Source organism: Rhincodon typus, chromosome 19 (genome assembly GCF_021869965.1).
Source record: "Rhincodon typus isolate 14 chromosome 19, sRhiTyp1.1, whole genome shotgun sequence".
Taxonomy (NCBI): Eukaryota; Metazoa; Chordata; class Chondrichthyes; order Orectolobiformes; family Rhincodontidae; genus Rhincodon; species Rhincodon typus.
The window spans coordinates 33,291,877-33,311,563 of NC_063350.1; the positions used below are offsets into that span (position 1 = coordinate 33,291,877).

The 19,687-nt window shown below is 40.5% G+C and overlaps 1 protein-coding gene across 3 annotated transcripts in view; it reads left to right on the top strand.

Moving 5' to 3' along the window:
- helz2a (helicase with zinc finger 2a) overlaps nucleotides 1-19,687 on the top strand; it is a 102,518-nt gene that overhangs the window by 14,766 nt on the left and 68,065 nt on the right. For 2 of the 3 annotated variants that reach the window (XM_020534473.2, XM_048608226.1), the window contains exons 3-8: nucleotides 336-519; nucleotides 652-759; nucleotides 10,996-11,504; nucleotides 13,106-13,735; nucleotides 15,394-16,183; nucleotides 18,624-18,699. In XM_020534473.2, coding sequence (XP_020390062.2) covers nucleotides 336-519; nucleotides 652-759; nucleotides 10,996-11,504; nucleotides 13,106-13,735; nucleotides 15,394-16,183; nucleotides 18,624-18,699 — 2,297 coding nt within the window. The remainder of the gene's footprint in view (nucleotides 1-335; nucleotides 520-651; nucleotides 760-10,995; nucleotides 11,505-13,105; nucleotides 13,736-15,393; nucleotides 16,184-18,623; nucleotides 18,700-19,687) is intronic. The other variant, XM_048608227.1, reaches the window with a different exon arrangement.

Consider the following 19,687-nt stretch of genomic DNA (forward strand, 5'->3'; position numbering starts at 1 on the left):
TGAGCCATGGGCAGAACGCAGTCAAAAAGAGACCATCTTCTCCTTTTCCATTCCTATAGGGAAATTCACCTGTTCTCAGAATCTCAAGTTGACACGTTCACTTGAAACCAAGAACCTACTGCTGGATCAAGGCATTCCTAGATCAACTTGTTTTATTAGCAGGCTGACAAAGTGTCAATGCTAAAAAAAACTTCCTATTTTCTGAGCAAATGAAATACCCAGTGATTTAAATATGAAGCCAGTTCTGATGTTGCTGTTTATCAGTGCAAGGCGTCTTGGGAATTTTCTCTGCCTTTGCTTGACTTAAAGAGTATGCTTACTGCTTTACTTTAAAGGATAGACATCTGTGAATTTGGTGAGAATTGTATCCACGCTCACTCTCATGAAGAACTTGAAGAGTGGCTGATGCGGTCAGAGGTTGCTCAGAAACGGAAGCGATCAGCAAAACACCAGGGGCTGTTACCATATCAGGACAGAATAATGGAGGAATACAGGAACTGTAGGAATGAAATACTGATTGTAAGATGTTTTCTTTCATCATTGGCCACTTGTGTCTTTTCTCAATGGTATTCAGTCTCATCTCATGCATTCAACTTTGTTTAATATATGCCTGTCATTGCACTTGCTTTAATATTGTTTACTGATTTACAGATGTCAGAAAAAGTTGATGATGTTGCTATTTCATGTGATTGTGCCTTAAAAATAACCCATTATCAGAGAAGATCTAAACTGAAGTGGAACTTCCACATAGAATCACAGGTAGATACTTGCTTCTTTTTCAAATATTGTCATGTGTATATGAGATTAAAGATTCCCACACAGACTGGCCCAGCTAGACAATTTGAGATGCAACACTTTTATAGGATGCATGCATTATGTAGCAGTACTATGACTCAGTTTTGTTTTCATCTTTTGTAATTAATAATACAATATACTCTTTAATGAGTGGAAAGCCATCTACATATAATATTAAATAAACATTCTTAATTTGTTTGCAAAAATAACCATGATAGTTATTTATAATTAACTACGGTGCAAACTTAAATGTTCACTTTTATCAGCATGCACACGATTTAAGTTTAAAACAATACAACGAATGTGATTACACTGGTTTGAACTTTTCCATTTCTCACACCTTTTCTGTTTTGTCTAGGAAAGATTTGATGCCAGTTTTATTACAGACAGTACAATCAACATGCCAAATGTGTGTACATGTATAAATTTTGACTTAAAACTTCATTTAGAAGGGTCTCATCAACTATAGGGCTTTATGGTTGACCTTAGTTTAATGTGTGTGTGTAGTCCAACAATGTAGGGAGATAGAAATGTGGCAAACAGGAGGAAAAGTACCAAGAAGTTATATTATTTATAAAAACTAGAAGGGAAAGTTTTATAGTGAAAATCATGAGCAGGATTTTCTCCGCAGATTTTTGGACCCTGTTGTCAGGCTCAAATGGACATCAGAGGTTTGACAACAGGAAGCAGTCATTTATCTGTGAGTTTCTCCATATTAGACAGTTAGAGGCCAGATGACAGGCTCACTGCCCAAAAGATGGCATTCAGGACAAATTCGACCTGGCCAATTACTGTCCCATTAGTCTATTTTCAATCATCAGTAAAGTGATGGAAGGTGTCATCAACAGTGCTACCAAGCAACACCTGCTCAGCACTAACCTGCTCAGTGATGCCCAGTTTGGGATCCACCAGTGCCACTCAGCTCCTAATTTCATTACAGCTTGCCTCAAAAATGGACAAAAGAGCTGATTTCCAGAGATGAGGTGAGAGCGACAGCCCTTGACATCAAGGCTGTACATGACTGAGTTTGGCATCAAGGTGCCCTGGCAAATCTAGAATCAATAGGAATCCAGGGGTAAACTCTCTTGTGGTTGGAGTCATACTTGACCCATAGGAAGATGGTCATGGTTGTTGGAGTTCAGTCATCTCATCTCCAGGACAATTCTGCAGGAGTTCCTCAGGGTAGTGTCCTAGGACCAACCATCTTCAGCTGCTTCATCAATGACCTTCCCTCCATGATAAAGTCAGAAATGGGGATGTTCGCCAATGATTGCACAATGTTCAGCACCATTCGTGACTCAGATACTGAAGCAGTCCACGTTCAAATGCAACAAGATCTGGACAATTTTTCAGGCTTGGGCTGACAAGTGGCAAGTAACATTCACGTCACATGTATGCCAGCTTATAGCCATCACCAACAAGAGACAATCTAACCACTGCTCCTTGACATTCAATGGTGTTACCATCACTGAATCCCCCACTGTCAACATCCTGGGGTTTATCATTGACCAGAAACACAACTGGACTCACCACACAAACACATTGGCAACAAGAGCAAGTCACAGGCTTGGAATACAGCAGTGAGTAACATACCTCCTGACTCCCCAAACCCTGTCCACCATCTACAAGGCACAAGCCAGAAGTGTGATTGAATACTTTCCACTTGCCTGGATGAGTGCAGCCCCAACAGTACTCAAGAACCATCCAGGACAAAGCAGCCCACTTGATTGGCATTACATCCACAAGTATCCACTCCCTCCACCACTGATGCTCAGTAGCAGCAGAGTGTACGATCTACAAGGTGCACTGCAGAAATTCACTAAAGATATTCAGACAGCACGTTCCAAACCTATGACCACATCCATCTAGAAGGACAAGAGCAGCAGATAGATGGGAACACCACCATCTTAAAGTTCCCCTCCAAGCCAGTCACCGTCCTGATTTGGAAATGTATTGCCGTTCCTCACTGTTGCTAGGCCAAAATTCTGGAATTTCCTCCCTAAGGGCATTGTGGGTCAACCCACAGCAGGTGGACTGTAGCGGTTCAAGAGGCAGCTCACCACCACCACCACCTCCAGGGCAACTAGGGATGGGCAGTAAATGCTGGCCAGCTAGTGATGCCCACACCACACAAATGAATAAATAAAAATGCTCTCAGTTTTGTTTTATTCATTCATTGGGTGTAAACATCACTGGCTATGCTAGCATTATTACCTAGTGGGCAGTTAAGAGTCATGATGGTCTAGATTCACTTGCAAGCCAAATCAGGTGAGGATAGCAGATTTCCTTCCAGATTAGGCATTCGTGAACTAGATGGGTTTGAAACAATAATCGAGGGTCGTACTTTAGGCTGGCTTTTTATTACAGTTTTTATTGAATCTAAATTGCACCATCTGCCATGGTGGGATTTGAACCCCTGTCTCCAGAACATTCGGCTGGAGTTCTAGATTACTAGTACAGTGACATTACCCCGATACCACTGCCTGGAAGTCTATTTTCTTAAAATGTAAGTAGCCCACTCACAGTTAGTTACCTTTTACTGCAGCCTGGTGCTCCTTTGAAACTGGAAGGGCAATGATTGATCTTGTAGAGTTAGGAGCCTGGATACTGCCTGAATTGGGTGGGAATCTGTCTACATGCCAATCAAGGAGGTGCCTTGATCACAGGTTCATGGAATGACTTATGTTTCTAGGGATGGATCTGGGACCTGGAACAGTTCTGACTTCTGTTCCCTGTTCCCAAGGTGAAAGTTCAGCCCTATAGACAGAAGAAATTTCAGAATTAATAATCTCTGTATACCATAAATGTAAACTAAATTGTTGAAAAAGGAGACATGCTTGTCACAGCTTTTTGTCTTGTACTCATGCATCAAACTGGCATGTGTCTCATTTCAAAGAGAACAACAAATTGTACTGCATGAGAAAGAGTGCTGATTGGCTGGCAGGTTGACTCTGATCATTTGAGGTGTTGCCATAGAGAATTGATTGGGGAACAATTGTCCTCCATACTATTGTTTAATTCGAAAAAGGCACAGTGCCTGGAAAAGATCCTTTTCCCTGCAGATGAGTAAATGTTGCTTCCAGGAAGCATAAGACAGCCACCTTGCAAGCCCTATTGATAATCTTAAGTTGCTTGTTTGTGTAATATTAGCGGCCTGTTTTCTAGACTAGAGTCAACTTGCCAACTAGTCAGCACTTTTTACTCATACAGTATGAATCGTGCTTCCTTTGAAATTTATTCTATCTTGATGAGTGCAGCTGAAAAGTTTCAACAGTGTGTCTCCTTTTCAGCACTTGTGCTCTACATTAAATTGTACTCAGCAACTGTTTATAAACTGAATTTTTAAAATGACCTATAAGAAGTATTAGATTCTATTAGTTTAATCAAACCAAATTTGGAATCCTTGACTGATAAAATATGATACAACTAATGAAAAATAATATCCAAAAGATATTGAATTGGATCCAATCTGGTAGATTCCTCATATGAACTTTTTTAGTCACGCTACACTTTGGACTGTCACAAACACTGACATTTCTATTTGTATTGCAAACATGGGTGAGGACGTAGGTCAAAGTCTGAAACACTGTGAAGTTCATTATCCTAATATTATAGCACCTAAGTGATGTGCAGATTCATACAGAACCAAGCAGACAAACAGGATAAAATCGAGTGAAAGACGCCTATTGTTGTGAAACATAATCAGAAATTGCTGGAAAAACTCAGCAGGTCTGGCAGCACCAGTGACCCTTCTTCAGAACTGATTGTAACTAGGAAAAGGTTGGTATATATGCAGAAGATAGGGTGGAGGGAGGGGCAAGGAGTATACAATAGGTGGAGATGGAGCCCAGAGAGAGAGAGAAAAACAGGAATGGGTAAATGTCAGTTTAAGGGAATAAATGGCTGCTAATGGGGACTATTAGTGGCTGATAATAGGTAGTTTGTGGTAGCAGCCCATGTGATGACAAGGCCTGGTGTGAGAGTTTGGGGTAAGGACATGGGAGAAGGTGCTCAGGCCCTAAAATTATTGAACTTGATATTGAGTCCAGAAGGTTGCAGGGTTCCAAAGGGGAAAATGAGTTGCTGTTCTTCCAGTTTGCGATGAGCTTTGCTGGAGGGCTGCAGTAAGCCTGAGAAAGAGATGTTGGTCAGGGAACCAGGAGCTCAGGGTCACTTTTGTGGACTGAACGTAGGTGTTCTGCAAAGCAATCATCCAGTCTGTGTTTCATCTCCCCAGTGTAAAGGAGGCTACGTCGTGAGCAGTGAATACAGCAGACTAGATAGAGTGAAGTGCAGGTAAATCACTGCTTCACCTGGAAGGTGTGTCTGGGGCCTTGGATAGTGAGGAGAGAGGAAATAAATGGGCAGGTGTTACACTTCTGTGATTGCATGGGAAGGTGCTGTGGGGCTGTGGGAAGTGAACGAGGAGTGGACTAGGGTGTCTCAGAGGAAATGGTCCCTGCAGAAGGCTGACAAGGGAGGTGGGGGTGTGTGGGGGGAATATGTATCTGGAGGTGGCCAGAATGTTGGCTGATGATCCTCTAGATGTAAATACTGGTGGGATGGTAGGTGAAGACAAGGGGGAACCTACTGCTATTGTGGGGGGTAAGAGAGGGGGTGAAGACTGAAGTGTGGGAGATGGGTTGGCCATGGCTGAGGGCATTGTCAACCATGATGATAAGGAATCCTCAGTTGAGTGAGAAGGTGGATATTTCAGAGGACCATTTGTAGAAGTTGGCAACATCGGAACCAATGTGACAGAGACAGAGAACTGGGAGAATGGGATAGAGCCTTTACAGGAAGCAGAGTCTAAGGATATATAGTCAGGGTAACTGTGGGAGTTGGTGGGTTTGTAGTGGATATCAGAGGCCAGCCTATCCCCAGAAATGGAAACAGAAATGTTGAGGAACAGAAGGGAGGAGTCAGATCTGGACTCAGTGAAGGTGAGAGCGGGGTGAAAATTGGAAATGAAATTGATACATTTTTCCAATCCCGGTCAAGAGAGGGAAGCAACATCGATGATGTGATCAATGTACTGGAGAGAGATTTGTGAGTGGGAGTCCGTGTAGGACTGGAACAAGGAATGTTCCACATATTCGACAAAGAAACAAGTATAACTGGGGTCTGTGGGAGAAGTTGTTCAAAATTAAGACGAGCTTGGCCAGGTGAAGATGGGTTGTGGTGGATGGGGATGGTTCAGGCCTTTTTCCAGACAGAAGAAGCGGAGAGCCCTGCAACCATCCTGATGGGAGATGGACGTACAAATGGATTGCACATCCAGCTGAAACCCACGAACTGGAAATTCTGGAACTGTAAAGTGTCAGAGAAATCACACATGTAAGTGAGAAGGGACTGGAGAACAGAAGAAAAAGATGTACTCTTGTGCTCACTCCAGTTGCATCATTCCAGATCGTGAAATAGTTTTCACTTCAATCAGTGTAATCAGGAATTATCAGTGATCCAAGTGAAAATTGTTCTTGAAATTATGCTAGCTCTGAGAGTGGGGCTTTTGTGGTGCAGTGGTCATTTTCCTGCTCCTGAACCAGGAGGCAGGTGTTCTAGTCCCACCTGCTCTAGAGGTGTATTGTAGTATGTCTGAACAGATTGATTTAAAAAATCGAAAATTGTGTAGTTCTTGTGGAGCAGTGGTAGAGTGTCTCTCGGATCCAGTTAGGGCAAAGATGAGGAGGAATTTTTTTCCCTCAGAGGGGAGTGAATTTGTGGAAATCTTTACCATAGAGGCTGGGTCATTAAGTATATTCAAGATCCGGATTCAACTCCCAAAGTGTGTAATAACATCTCTGAGCAGGTTGATTAGGAAAGTACGTTGCTTTGAGAGTGTTCTATGTTGTTAAATTCCTGTTCCAGCACTAGTGCATGTTATCGAATGCAAAGTTAGCCATGAACCTAAACAACAGCACAATGTTTTAAAATGTAATTTTATTAGTACAGCTGAAAATTTGTTTATAACTGATTTATACAAAAAAACTATATAAAATCTAAATTAATATAGCTGAAAATGAGTTTGTAACAAAATGCATTTTTCCACACCTGGATCTAAAAATGACTAAAAGTAACTTTTAAAAATATACAGTTCCATTTTCTACTTGTTTTGGGATACAGTAGTCAGTTCCTTAGTAATATCTTTTTTAAAAATCACGTAATCTCTTTCGGACCATCCTATTAGTTTCCTAGCAACCAAACTCTCCAGTTTAATTTTTGGAGCATTTTCAAGTTTTAAAAATATTTTGGGAACATTTTCAAAGATATGCAGGCAAGTGCAATCAGTGGAATTTCCCAACGATGACTAGGAGAGTGCCCATTTTTTATTGTTAAAATTCATTCACAGAATGCGGATGCATTGTATTCTTATGTTGTTTTTCTAAAGTAACCATCACCCAGGGATAGTAACTGATGTAGATTCACTATACTTGACAACTTAGGATAGGTTTGATCTACAGACAGATTGGTTGCAGTGATTCAAGGCTTGTAGTTACATAGAAACAGACAACCTTACACTTGAGTGCTGAAAATTGAAAACCCATTGTAGCTGTTAATCATGTTCTCGCCCTTGTCTCCAGCTCATTATCACACTCATGCTTTAAAGGGATGTCACAAGAGGTGTCACTAGCCTGGCCAGCATTTTTATTAAAAGGAAAATATTGTGGGACCTGGAAATCTGAAATAAAAGCAAAAAATGCTGGAGAGACTCAGCAGGTCTGACAACATCTATGGAGATAGATAGAGTCGATGTTTTGATTCTGAAGAAGAATTATATCAGAACTCAAAATGATCTGTTAATCTTCAACTCCACTTTCCTGCGTTTCCCAGTAATGCTTGATTCTCATAATGATTAAAAATCTGTGTGTCTCAAACTTGAATATACTTAACGACTCAGTCTCTACAGCCCTCTGCAGTAAAGCATTCCAGAGACTCACTACCCTCTGAGAGACAATGTTCCTCCTTATCTCTGTCCCAGCTGGATGGCTGCTTACTATAAGGTTTATCTTTTGGTCCTGGACTCTCTTGCAGGGGAAACAACCTCTCTGCATCTACCCTGTCAAGGACTGCAAAAACTTATCTGTTTCAATAAGGTCGCCAGTCAGCTTCGAGCTCTCGATGAATACAGGCTAAGCCTACAATCTCTCTTCATGAGAAATTCTCTCCATGCCTGGTATCAACCTGGAGAACTTTCTCTGCATTGCCTCCAATAGCAGTATATCGTTTCTTAGATAAGGGACCAAAACTGTTCTCAATAATGTAGGTGTGGTCTAACTGGTGCCTGTACAGTTTTAGCAAGACTTCCCTATCTTTGTATTCCATTCCCTTTGAACTATAGATCAACATTCCATTTACCTTCCCAATTACTTGCTGAACATAGGTACCACCTTTTCATGGTTTATACAAGTCCCAAACTTTCTGCATTTTTTCTCCATTTAAAAAGTATTCAGCTCCTCTATTCTTCCTGCTAAAATGCATAGCCTCACATTTACCCACATTATATTTCATCTGCCAAATGTTTGCTGACTCACTAAACCTGCATATATCCCTCTACAGATTCTTTATGTTACCATTTGCCTTCCCACTTATTTTTGTGTCACCTGCAAACTTGATGATATCAGGATATTTCTACATGGACAGGACTTTGCTTTCTACTTTGTTTAGAATAAGTCTTTGACTGGCAGTTTAATTTAATGACAATTTTGGTCAGTGGGCCTGGTTTCTAACTCTGGAATTCCTCCTCCTAGATTTCTTGCCTCTCAATCTCTCTAACCTCCTGTAAAATTATCTGTAAAACTCTGTAATACTCTTTCAATTCTGTAACCTAGGTATCCTGTACGTAAGATGGCAGCAAAATGGCAACATTACAAACTTTTCACTGCACTCATTCGAGTGTATGTGATAACAAAGGCTATTCTATTCTACTCTATTCTGTGGATGTAATATTCCACTCGTAGAGTGACAGGAATAATAGTGAGTGTGATGAGTTAATTGATAGGCAGTCTCAAAATCAGGTTCCCACCATTGAGTTAAACATTAGCAATTAAGATCCAGGAATTATGTTTATCTTCCCAATTAACTTCTGCCCAATCAAGATACTCGCTTCAGAAACTTGACTGTACATACTATTGTGTACCTTTTTGTCTTGGCCTTCTGCCTCTTGTCTGGGTGGGTATGTAGCTTTGATGCCCCAAGCAAAACCTTCTCAATACTCATGCAGTTGGCATGTCCAAGGTGCCCAATTGGAACTCAGTTGGAAAACAGCAATGAGCCAGCTTCTTCTTCACAGTAGCACTTCAGGGCAGAAGGTCAAGCAGGAGCTTTTGTCTCAGAGTGCAACTCAATACAGATGGGAAAGAGGCAGCCTGTGGCTGGGAGGGACATCTGAATGCAGGACTGAAGCAGCAGCATACGGCTGTAAGGAGCAGTGCAGCGTCAATGGGAAATGGTGAGGGTACATGTTGGTAAATGTCATGGTGCTATATCAATGCCAGAGGCAGTACGTGTGCCTACAGCTTAGGTGACAAACACACTGCAAGCACATGAAGACCATGGCAACATGTAAAGGGAAAGGGGAAGCATACTTAGTTGGCCAAGGGTGGATAGAGGGTATAAAAGGGTGGAATCTGATAGGGCGGGGAAGAGCAGTCAACAGCCTTGAAGGAGACATCAAGGCAATTCGTAGTCACTGTGGCCTTGAGCTGGGAAGGGTACAGGACTCATAAAGGCAGTGACACCTTGCTAGTATGAGGCCTTAGTGGGTAAAATGGTGTCATTAATCATGACATAAAGGAGCTCAACTAAAAAGGGGAGGATAAAGGGTCACTGGGGAAACATGGATTGCGACACAGTGGGGCGTCTGAAGAATGGAGGAGTTATCATGGATCACAGGGGGAACCCACAACTTGTGAAAGTATAAAGCTGACCATTTCTATCCTAAAACTGTCCATATCCAGATGCAGCAAGACCTAGTCAATGTCCAGGTTTAGCCTGATAAATGGCACCTAATATTCATACCACACGAGTGCTAGGCAATGACCACCTTCGACAAGAGAGAATCTAACCTGCATCCGTTGACATTCTTTCCACTTAGCTGGAGTCAGAATGGGATCATTCCAAGCCTCTAATTGGCTGAGGTGGGATGTCCATCCCTTTCCACAAGGAAGTCCTGCCTCAGAGAGCTGCTGACCAATCAAATTACCAAAAGCTGTCTTATCTGAGCAGTGCCACCAGGAGGTGCAGCAGTCTCTGAGGGAGACATTTAGCAATGGAGTACAGCCTGAAAGACTCCTGGTTAAAGAGAGTGGGGTGGGTGGGGGGGTGCTGATGTGACAGGTCAGGGTAGGGGACAATCTGGGAAGGTATTCATAATTTTTGGGAGGGGACTTTGATGAACAGGAAGTACACCTCCTCCCAGCCTGTCCACCAGACTGACAGCTCTTGCTTGGGTCCTGGGGAGACCTGGCAAAGGCCTCCACTACCAAAAGTAAAGACCCAATGACAGCGGCAGGAGGCCATAAGTGGCTAGTAATTGTCCCTTAAGGACCTCAGTTGGCCCATGGGCATGTGCAGAGCTTGACACCTCCCCTGCCCTGGGTAAAATACTGATGGAAGCAGGGTGTGGGACAAGGAGGACAGGCAGCTGATGGGGGTGGCACCGTTGGCATGCTACCCAATTTTGTGCACTCCTAATGCTTGCCAACCCATTAGCAAGGTAAGCATAAAATTCATGTCATTTCTTAATGATTCTATCCATCCTTTGCTTTTGAAATTCCGCTGCCCTTTGAGCATTTGTTCATTTTTGTTGTATTGAGATGAAAGAGCATCAGTGCTGTTAAAAAGAAACCTTTGCCATTGTTTGTCATTCATTATTGTTATCGAACAGCCCCAAAGCAGGTTGAACACTGATAAATGTAGCAGTATATTTTCCTGTCTTTGGCCCAGCAATGTGACTCATTCTTAAGCTCAAAGAGACTTGGGTACAAGTAGGAGGTGCTACGTTTCAGAAACTGATCTTTTCTGTGAGCTCTCTGAATGAAGCTGGTAATTTTTGTTGAAGAGTAGCCTTGTCTGAATGATCTGAAATGTTGTCTCACAGGCTGTCCTTATTTTGTTCCTTATTCTCTGAAAAAATGTTGATACTCTTATGTCTGAATTGGATGAAGAATTTCACTAATTCTATTTTATTGTTGTATGTAGAAACCATTGTTGTTTGTTGCACTGCTGAAGAGAGCCCCGGGTGCAGTGTTCTCATTAGAAGGAAAAGACTTACCAAAGAAATGTTCTATTGCTGAAGGCATCAAATTCCGGTCATCAGAAACTTCCTATCATATTGGGGTCTCATTTGAAGCTGTGAACTTAGGAATTTATGACCAGTGGGTTATTTTTGATTTTGGAAGCCGACCTGTCCTTGTCAGGAAGATTTACATCAGTGAAATGAATGCTTTCCGACCACCTGAAAACCCAAACAATGACGTCCAATTTGTCGATCTGGAGAGGTGGCACAGTGGCAATCGGAGAATTGTGCCTTGCATGGAGAGAACTGAGAATGAACTTCTGGTGCTGCAGGAATACAAGCCACCTGCTTTATCATTGGAATATAAAGTCAAAGATATGGCAAACATTCCGATAACACGTGTGAATTACAGAGAAAGAATGCATAATTTTTTGTATCAAGAGGAACAAGCTGAAGAAGATGTAGTTTCAAGGTAACGTATCTGATGAGAAAGATGTTGAGACAGTATCTACAACAAAATGTCTTGCTCAAGCCCAAAATCAGTAGAGAGAGAATTAGCCAATTTGGATCTAAACGGAGAAACAGTCAGTTCCTGAAGATGATGGTGTTCTATATGATGATAATGGCATCTATTTCATTAGCCTTTGCAAGTCCTGCAAGATTGCAGACTTTATCTGTTAGATTTACTTGAATTTATGCTACAGCAGCTCTAATGTTTCTATTTTTTTCAAATTTAATCTATTTCTGACCATCAGATTTACATTTATTATTGGCTGGCACACCTTAAGGTTTGTTCCAGTTAGTGTAGGTATTTGTTTACATCTCCCCCATATTGTAAAACACTCTGCATTCTATTTATTCTGTTGGCAATCTATTTATTCTGTTGGCAAACACATGTGCTTTGCATATAAGATGAAGCCAATCTGATTAGTATGCATCTGTCTCCTGTTCCAAAGGCTGTCTCATTGTTTGGGGAAGTGAAACCCTGATTCAAAAAATAGAAATTGCTGGAGAAACTCAGCAGTTCTGTGGAGAGAAAGCAGAGTTAATGTTTCAGATTCAGAGACCTTTCTTCAGATTTTTGTTTCTGATTTCCAGCATTTGCTGTTCTTTGCTTTATGAAACCCTGATTCATTAGACCACAGCTATTCTGCTGAAATTCCGTGTATCTCTCTTCAGTAGGGCACAGCATGAGCACTTACTTAAGAAAGATGAGGTGCTAAACTTTCCAGACATGAGAAACTGTGGGTTTTGAAGTTTCTTAGGAGCTTCATGAATTTTCCCCTTTTAACTGATAGCTGACTACGGAACTCACCCGAAGCCTAATGAACTAGCTGCTCTGTTGCTCTACTATTTCCAGGATTTTCTGGTCTAGCATGTAAGAGACAGAAATTTTGCCCTCCTATAAAAAGGGATATCTCCTCAGAGAGCCAGACAAGAGATAGACATTCCATGAACCAGAAGATCACCCTGCCAGTCTCAATCAGGACCCAGTGCAGCATGGAAAGTCAAATAAACCATCGATGGGATATTATTGAATCCCAACGAGAAATTCAAGGAAGCAGCCTGGACCCCTGATAAATCAACACATTATTTTACAAAACAAACTGGATGGGGCTAGAGTGAAATGCCATGGGAAGAAGGGTTCTGACATCACCCCAAAACTGGGCCAGTGCAGTAACTTCCAGCTGAGCCAGAATTCCACTGATAATGCCTTTCGCGGTCACCACACTCCCTCCTCCACTACCAATCACTACCCAATCCCTCTACTGATCTCTAACCCCTTCATCTACCAGCCATTGCCCCTCCCAGGACCTATCTGAGGCCACTTCTGATGACTAAGTGCCAAAAATTGATATCCTTTTCTCTGGCGAGCTGCCTGCGTACTCTAGGCAGATGTCTGCAGCTCACCAGTTCAGTTAAAAAAATTCCTGAGAGCTATAATTGTTTCGTACACCCAGTTTAGAATAAAGCAGTTTCTGCAGTGCACATCTGTGCTAGATTGCATAAGTACTTATAGTAAACAGTAAAGACTAGTGCGTTAATCATAATTCTCGAATTTCTCCCTGTTAGGCTCAGTCTAACAGCAACCGTTTTTATCACTGACATGTTGGAAGATGTATTTGAAGGATTAATGATTGCACACGACGGAGAATTATTTGCCATTTTCCCACCCCCTACTGCTTTGACTGATTCAAATGAAGGCTTCCTGTTCAAGAGGGCAGTTAATACTGTGCTGTTAGCACCAAGTCCATCTTCACACAACGTTGTTTATGAGGCTGCCATCATTTGTGAAGCTACCGCTGAAAATCGCATTGCTCTGAAGCTGTCACCGCGTTGCCACACTGAGCTCGCTTTCCACAAAGGAAGCCACCACAATGTAGAGATTCAGTTCCAATTAGACCGGCTTCCTTTCTGCTTCAGGCACCAAGCTGTGGATAAACTTCCAAATGAGCAGATTATTTTTCCAGATATTGTCAACTGTTCCATTCCTCAGTTTACTGATCCTATTCTGACCGGAAACCAGAAGCAACGAGCTGCTGTTGCCTTCATAGCTGGAAAAACATCTGGGGGAAAATCAGCGCCTCCTCTTCTAATTTATGGGCCATTTGGAACTGGAAAGACTTTTACCTTGGCAACAGCTGCTTTGGAAATAGTGAAGAAACCAAACACTAGATTACTGTTATGCACTGACACTAACAGGTGAGTAGTGTGTTATTCTGTGTTTACAAAAGAACAATATGGGAATTCTTTCATTAAGGAAACATTTAACAACAACAAATAACATTTTTGAATTAACATCAGACTCATCATTCTTGGTAATTTTAAAGTCTCAGTTAGTGATATTTCATTCTTTAAAACTAAAGGGCAAAGTCACCGTAGTCCCACTCTGTCATTGGAGAAGGCTGACTGGTGGTGAGTTTAACCTGAGTGTCACCATGCCTAAGGTGAGGGGTAATGGTGAGTAGGCAGAACCTTGACGGTGACCTCAGGCAGTGTGGGAATTGAATCCGCACAGTTGGCTTTGCAAACCAGCTGTTGAGCCAAATGGACTAACAATACAGAGTAATTTTTGCAAACGGATTGTAAATATGGAAAGAAGCTCAGTAAACTGAAGGGGTCCATTTTAGGGCTACCATCAATGGGCAGAGAGGTTATCGGGGAATCTGAGACACTTGGCTAAACCTCATTACTTAGAGATTGATCAATTAGTGCTTGCTGTTGAATCATTTGGTGTGGGGCAGCCCCGACACTGGAAAGTCTGCACCATCTCATAGCTGTGCAGGAACTGGCACCATATTTACAGGGCAGCCAGCCCGCTATTAGAATTGGATATTTTCTTGCAGGATTTTTTTTTACAAAGCCTCTGCAGGTTAAATCTCTAACAACTGAATTTCTGTTGTTCAAACACAAAATAATGTTTCATGATTAAGGAGTAGATTCCTCTGCTGTTAAACAAGATCATTTAGTGGTATCGATGTGTTCAACTGAACTCTGAGATATCTCAATCTAACAATTGCATCATCCCGGTGGATTCAGTGAAGGCTACAGCCTGTGCACTTGCTTTAGTACTGCCTCCTCCTGATCATGTGTAGCATGATATTCACCTGTTTCGGGCATCTCCAGCATGAAGATTAAGAAGAACAGGGTGGATGACTCCTACTTTGCTGCTTCCTTTCCCTTTCTTGAAGGCAGATTCCAAAATGTTTCCCTTTTAGAGACTCCAATCTGTCATGCAGATTCCCATTTTGTTATTTTTCCTTTGCCGTCTTAATTGATCATGGAGCTTTCCTGCTATAGCATACTGACACAGTGTCCTGTGCAAATCTCTGTCCCTGTCTGCCATCTTGCCCATTCCAATGGACCCCACAAAATCCAGCCGATATTAGAATTTCAGTCTGTCGTCAGTTGATATATTATTGCATCTCTATCCCTAATAGTTAAAATGAGAATTCATGTGGAACTAAAGCAGTTCCTTCTACATTTATTTGCCAGAGAAGTCAATCAATTTCACAGCACAAAAAGTTGAGAACTGTTAGCTATTGCAAGCTTATATTTTTAAAGTTTAACATAGAAATTATATAGGGCAGAAATTGATGATCTGTTTAATAATCTCCACCAATTTTGAACTTGTGCCCACATTTAATGATTAAATAGAATGATACTTCTAATTCTCGACTTTAAATTCAATTGTCTTTTAGATCCTGTAAAAACACAAAACTGCATAACACATGTCACTGTATTAACATCAATGTAGCCCTTCAGCAAATAGATGTGTAAATTTAAAAGTATTTTAAGATCCTAAATAAACTGCTTCAGTCTAATTAATGAGTTCACTATTGTTTGGCCTGTCATTTCAGTGCTGCAGATCTGTATGTCAAGGATTATTTTCATTTCCAAGTGGATGCAGGAAATCTTCAAGGAAGACCACTTCGAATGAAATACGTGAAGCAAAACCCCATTCATACTGATCCCATCACAAAACAATATTGTTTAATTTTGAATAATTCATTTGTTTTGCCTGACAGAAGTACTTTGGAATCATACCGTATAGTCATCACCACTTGCATGGAGGCAAAATTGTTTTCTGAACTCAAATTGCCCGTTGGCTTTTTTACACACATCCTGATTGATGAAGCAGCTCAGATGTTGGAATGTGATGCACTGATTCCACTGGCCCTAGCTAGCAATGAAACACGAATCGTTCTTGCAGGAGATCACATGCAAATGACACCCAAACTTTTCTCCATCAAAAGTAGTGAGATGGCAGACTACACCTTGCTCAATCGTCTGTTCCAGTTTTATCAGAAGGAAAAACATGACAAAGCAGCCAAAAGCCGCATAATCTTCAGGGAAAACTATAGATCGGTAAAGGAGATCATTCACTTTGTGTCAACGCACTTTTATCCGCTAAAGGCTGATACCATTCAAGCAAGTGGAAACATTCTACCTCATCCTCAGTTCTACCCTTTGATATTTTGCCATGTTCCTGGGATCAGCAGTTTCAACTCTTCCAAATTATCCTGGTATAATGAGACTGAAATTCTCCAAGTTGTTGAAAATGTAGAGTCAGTTCTGAAGAACTGGCCTGTGGAGTGGGGACAATTGGATCAAAGCTCAGTGTGCGTTGTATCTTCTGAAGGATTTCAGGTAATGCATTTTAGAATATATACTGAACCCGTTTAACAACTTGAAAAGGACTAATTAGCTTTAAGAGATTTTAGGAACCAATTTTTGTTTATTCCTAACTGTTCAAGGAACTATGACAACAGTTATATCTTTGTATGACAAACAGGACTAACTTCCTTGTGTGTAACTGTTGGTGAGGTGTACAGCACACTCTGTGCATTTATCTTTAACTACAAAATCAAGACCAATGTTTCTGGCCAGGAACATGTTGTAAAAAACTCAAAAAATGATTTTTGCTGGATTGTGAACATATCATGGAAAGAGAGATATCGGAATTGACCTTGACTTTATGTTTGGTTCAGCAATATTAAATATCCTTGAATCAAGTGTAGTAAAAATCAAAGACAGACTGAAAAAATTAATATTTACCCCAAATATTTCTGAGCCTTATATTCTGAGAAGAGTACGTCTTCTGTCTTTTTCACAGAATCAAAGAAAGGTTTTTTCTGAGCCTTACCGCAGTGGTCCCCATGACCTGTTTCCAAACTTTGTGCAAATTAGTGCCATATAGTCCTACTTTTATCCTTATAAGGTGAGCCTGCTTTGAACCAGCAGAAAAGATCTCCTGCAAGAACACTGTGAACTAATGGAAAAGAGATTCCAGCCCAGCTGAGCTGAATCCAGACCTGAGACCAGCAATGTAAAACCAGTTTGTGAATTCACCGTGCCCTTCAGTCTCAGTGGAAATAACAAATTACAAAAAGTAACCTTACACACTAAAAGCATAATTCTCTCTGATTATATTATTGTTATCTTGGAAGACTATGTGGCCCCGTAGCTCTAGGGAAATATACTTCTTTTCTGTTTTTATTTTAGAATTCCAAGAATCCAGAAACTTGATAAATATGCAAGTATTCCATCTGCCATAGTTTCAGGGACAACATAACTTAGAGAGGATCTGTTGTACAAGGTAGAAATGAAACCTGCAGCAAGATCTTTTATCAGTTGTGTTCATTTCCTTGTTGCTCTCCGTTACGACAATCTCAGGTTCCAAGTCTAACTATGGCAAGTTCAATCAAATTCTTCCAACTTTGTCGATGTTATTTTATTAGAATCTCAGCAATCAACTTGTTTTGTCCTTTGTTTCTTGGAAATAAGTGTTTAATTTCTCATCTAGTTTTGGTTTACAATTGTAAAACATTTCTCCTATTGTAACCACTGTGAGCTGCATAAGATTATTCTGCAGTATGAACAAGTCTTTTAACTCAGTTATTATGCTGTTGTTCATTATTAAATAATTAAATAACGATTTTGTTTTATTTCCTAACCATGAAGGTAATGACTATATTTGACGCAAGGCTCACTCTTGTCTCTTGGTGTTTGATATTCAAACAGATTGTTAGTTGGCTGCTGTGAGATTAGCATCCACCTGACCATTAATTTGCTGCTTCCATAGCTAGCGAATTATACTGAAGTGGAATTGAAAACTCTCCGACTGAGAAGAGAAAATCTGCATAGAGGCTGGAATTCAATGAGCTGGGGAGACTCCAGAGAGCTTTAAAAATGATGAGTGGGACCTGGATGCAGACATCCCAACTCTTTGCAATTGATCCCCTTTTTGCTAGTAAAGGAATGCGGTGTGAATCTGAAACACAAATCTACCTACTTCTGCCTTTGATTTTGAGTGAATCATACATGTGTGGAATCTCCCATGCAATTGAAACATATGGCTTTCTAGATGATACAGATCACGGGATGACAAAAAGCCCTGTAGAGTTGCAATTAATTGAGAGATTATACATTAAATGAGTGTCTTGAGATACATTTTTTAAAAACAGTTTGTTTTTCGCCTAATTGCTATTCCTCAGAAAATAAGAAACTCAAACAATCAAACCTGTTAATCTAAGTCAAACAGTCAAATGAGCAAAAAATATTGTATTAAAAAGTATGTTAGGACCACAGTTTTAAATTCATGGCAGATAAATTTAGAACTGGTATCAGGACTATAACTAAAATGCAGCTTCTCTTAGGCTAAAGTAGTGAGATTATTTGAGAAAATGTGGGTTACGTAACACAAACTCTCACCTCAATTTCAATAGAGATAAATTGCGGTAGAGGACCCCTCGTTCCTTGTCAATAACTTGATGTGTTGGTGCCAAGAAACAATCTTTAAAAATCACCACTGTTTTTTAAAAATCAGTTGTGTGTTGTGCAATGAGTTACTGCTCAGTGTTTCCTTCTCCATGTGACATTGTCCTTGTTTGAAAACTAACATTGAAAATTATTCATGTATCTACATTACATGCCTGAAATAAGGAACGCGTGAGTTCCTTATTAGGAAGTTGAAGATGTACTTTTTGTGTTGCAAACTCAAATTTTCAGTTCATTTAGAAAGGCTTACTTTATTGCAGTCAAGAAACAAAATAACATTAATTGCACATTTAATTTTTGTTTAATTTAGGTTCAGTGCATGAGGCACAAACTCAGGCAATGTGGATACTCATTAGTAACTGTAGAGAATGTTTTCAATATTCAAGGTAGGTGAATTTATAACTGATTGAACTATCAGAAAGTTTTTAACATGTTTTTCATGTTGATATTGCATTTGGGTATTCTCTCACCTGTTGAGAAACTACTCCCATTTCTACTGAGGTCAAAAAACCCCTAATGTGGTTCTAAATGAGTTGTAACTATTTTAAACAATTATAGAAGTCAGTGAATATGCACAAACAGCATGTTACCCCCTTTTAAGTTCATTTTCAGTTTAGGTCTATGTATATAGGTAAGAAAGCTCACATTTAAGAAATCACTTTTGAAGATACTTGAAAGGCGTTCAAGATTTTAAAAAATCAAGATGCGATGTTCTCAGTCTCTGGAAATTTAAGAGTATTGCATGTCAAATTCTATCTCAAGTAGAATTCAAATTTTAAAAAATATAACTTTCCAACATTTATATATTTATTCATTGGGAAAGACTGCCAACTACAAGAATCTGCAGCAGAACCTTATAAAAGACAGTATGATTGTGAATGTAGGAGGTCATTCATTTCACCTGCAGGACATCTCTACAGGACTTCTTCAGGGTAGTGTCCTAAGACTAACCACCTTCAGCTGCTTTATCAATGATATTCTCTCCATCATAATGCCAATAATTGCATAATGTTCATGACCATTCGTGACTTCTCAGATACGACAGCAGTCCATTTTCAAATGCAACAAAATCTGGACAATATCCAGGCTTGGGCTGACAGTTGGAAAGTAATATTTGCACCAAACAAATGCCAGGCAATGACCATCACCAAAAAATCTTACCACCTCCCCTTGACATTCAGTGGTGTTACCATCACTGAATCCCCCAGTATCAACATCCTGAGGGTTACTGTTGATCAGAAACATAACTTGATATGCCACACAAACACAGTGACTACAAAAGCAGGTCAGAAGTTAGGAAAACCGTGGCGCACAACTCGCCTCCTGACTCCTAATGCCTGTCTACCGTCTACAAGGCAGAAGTGCAAAGTATGA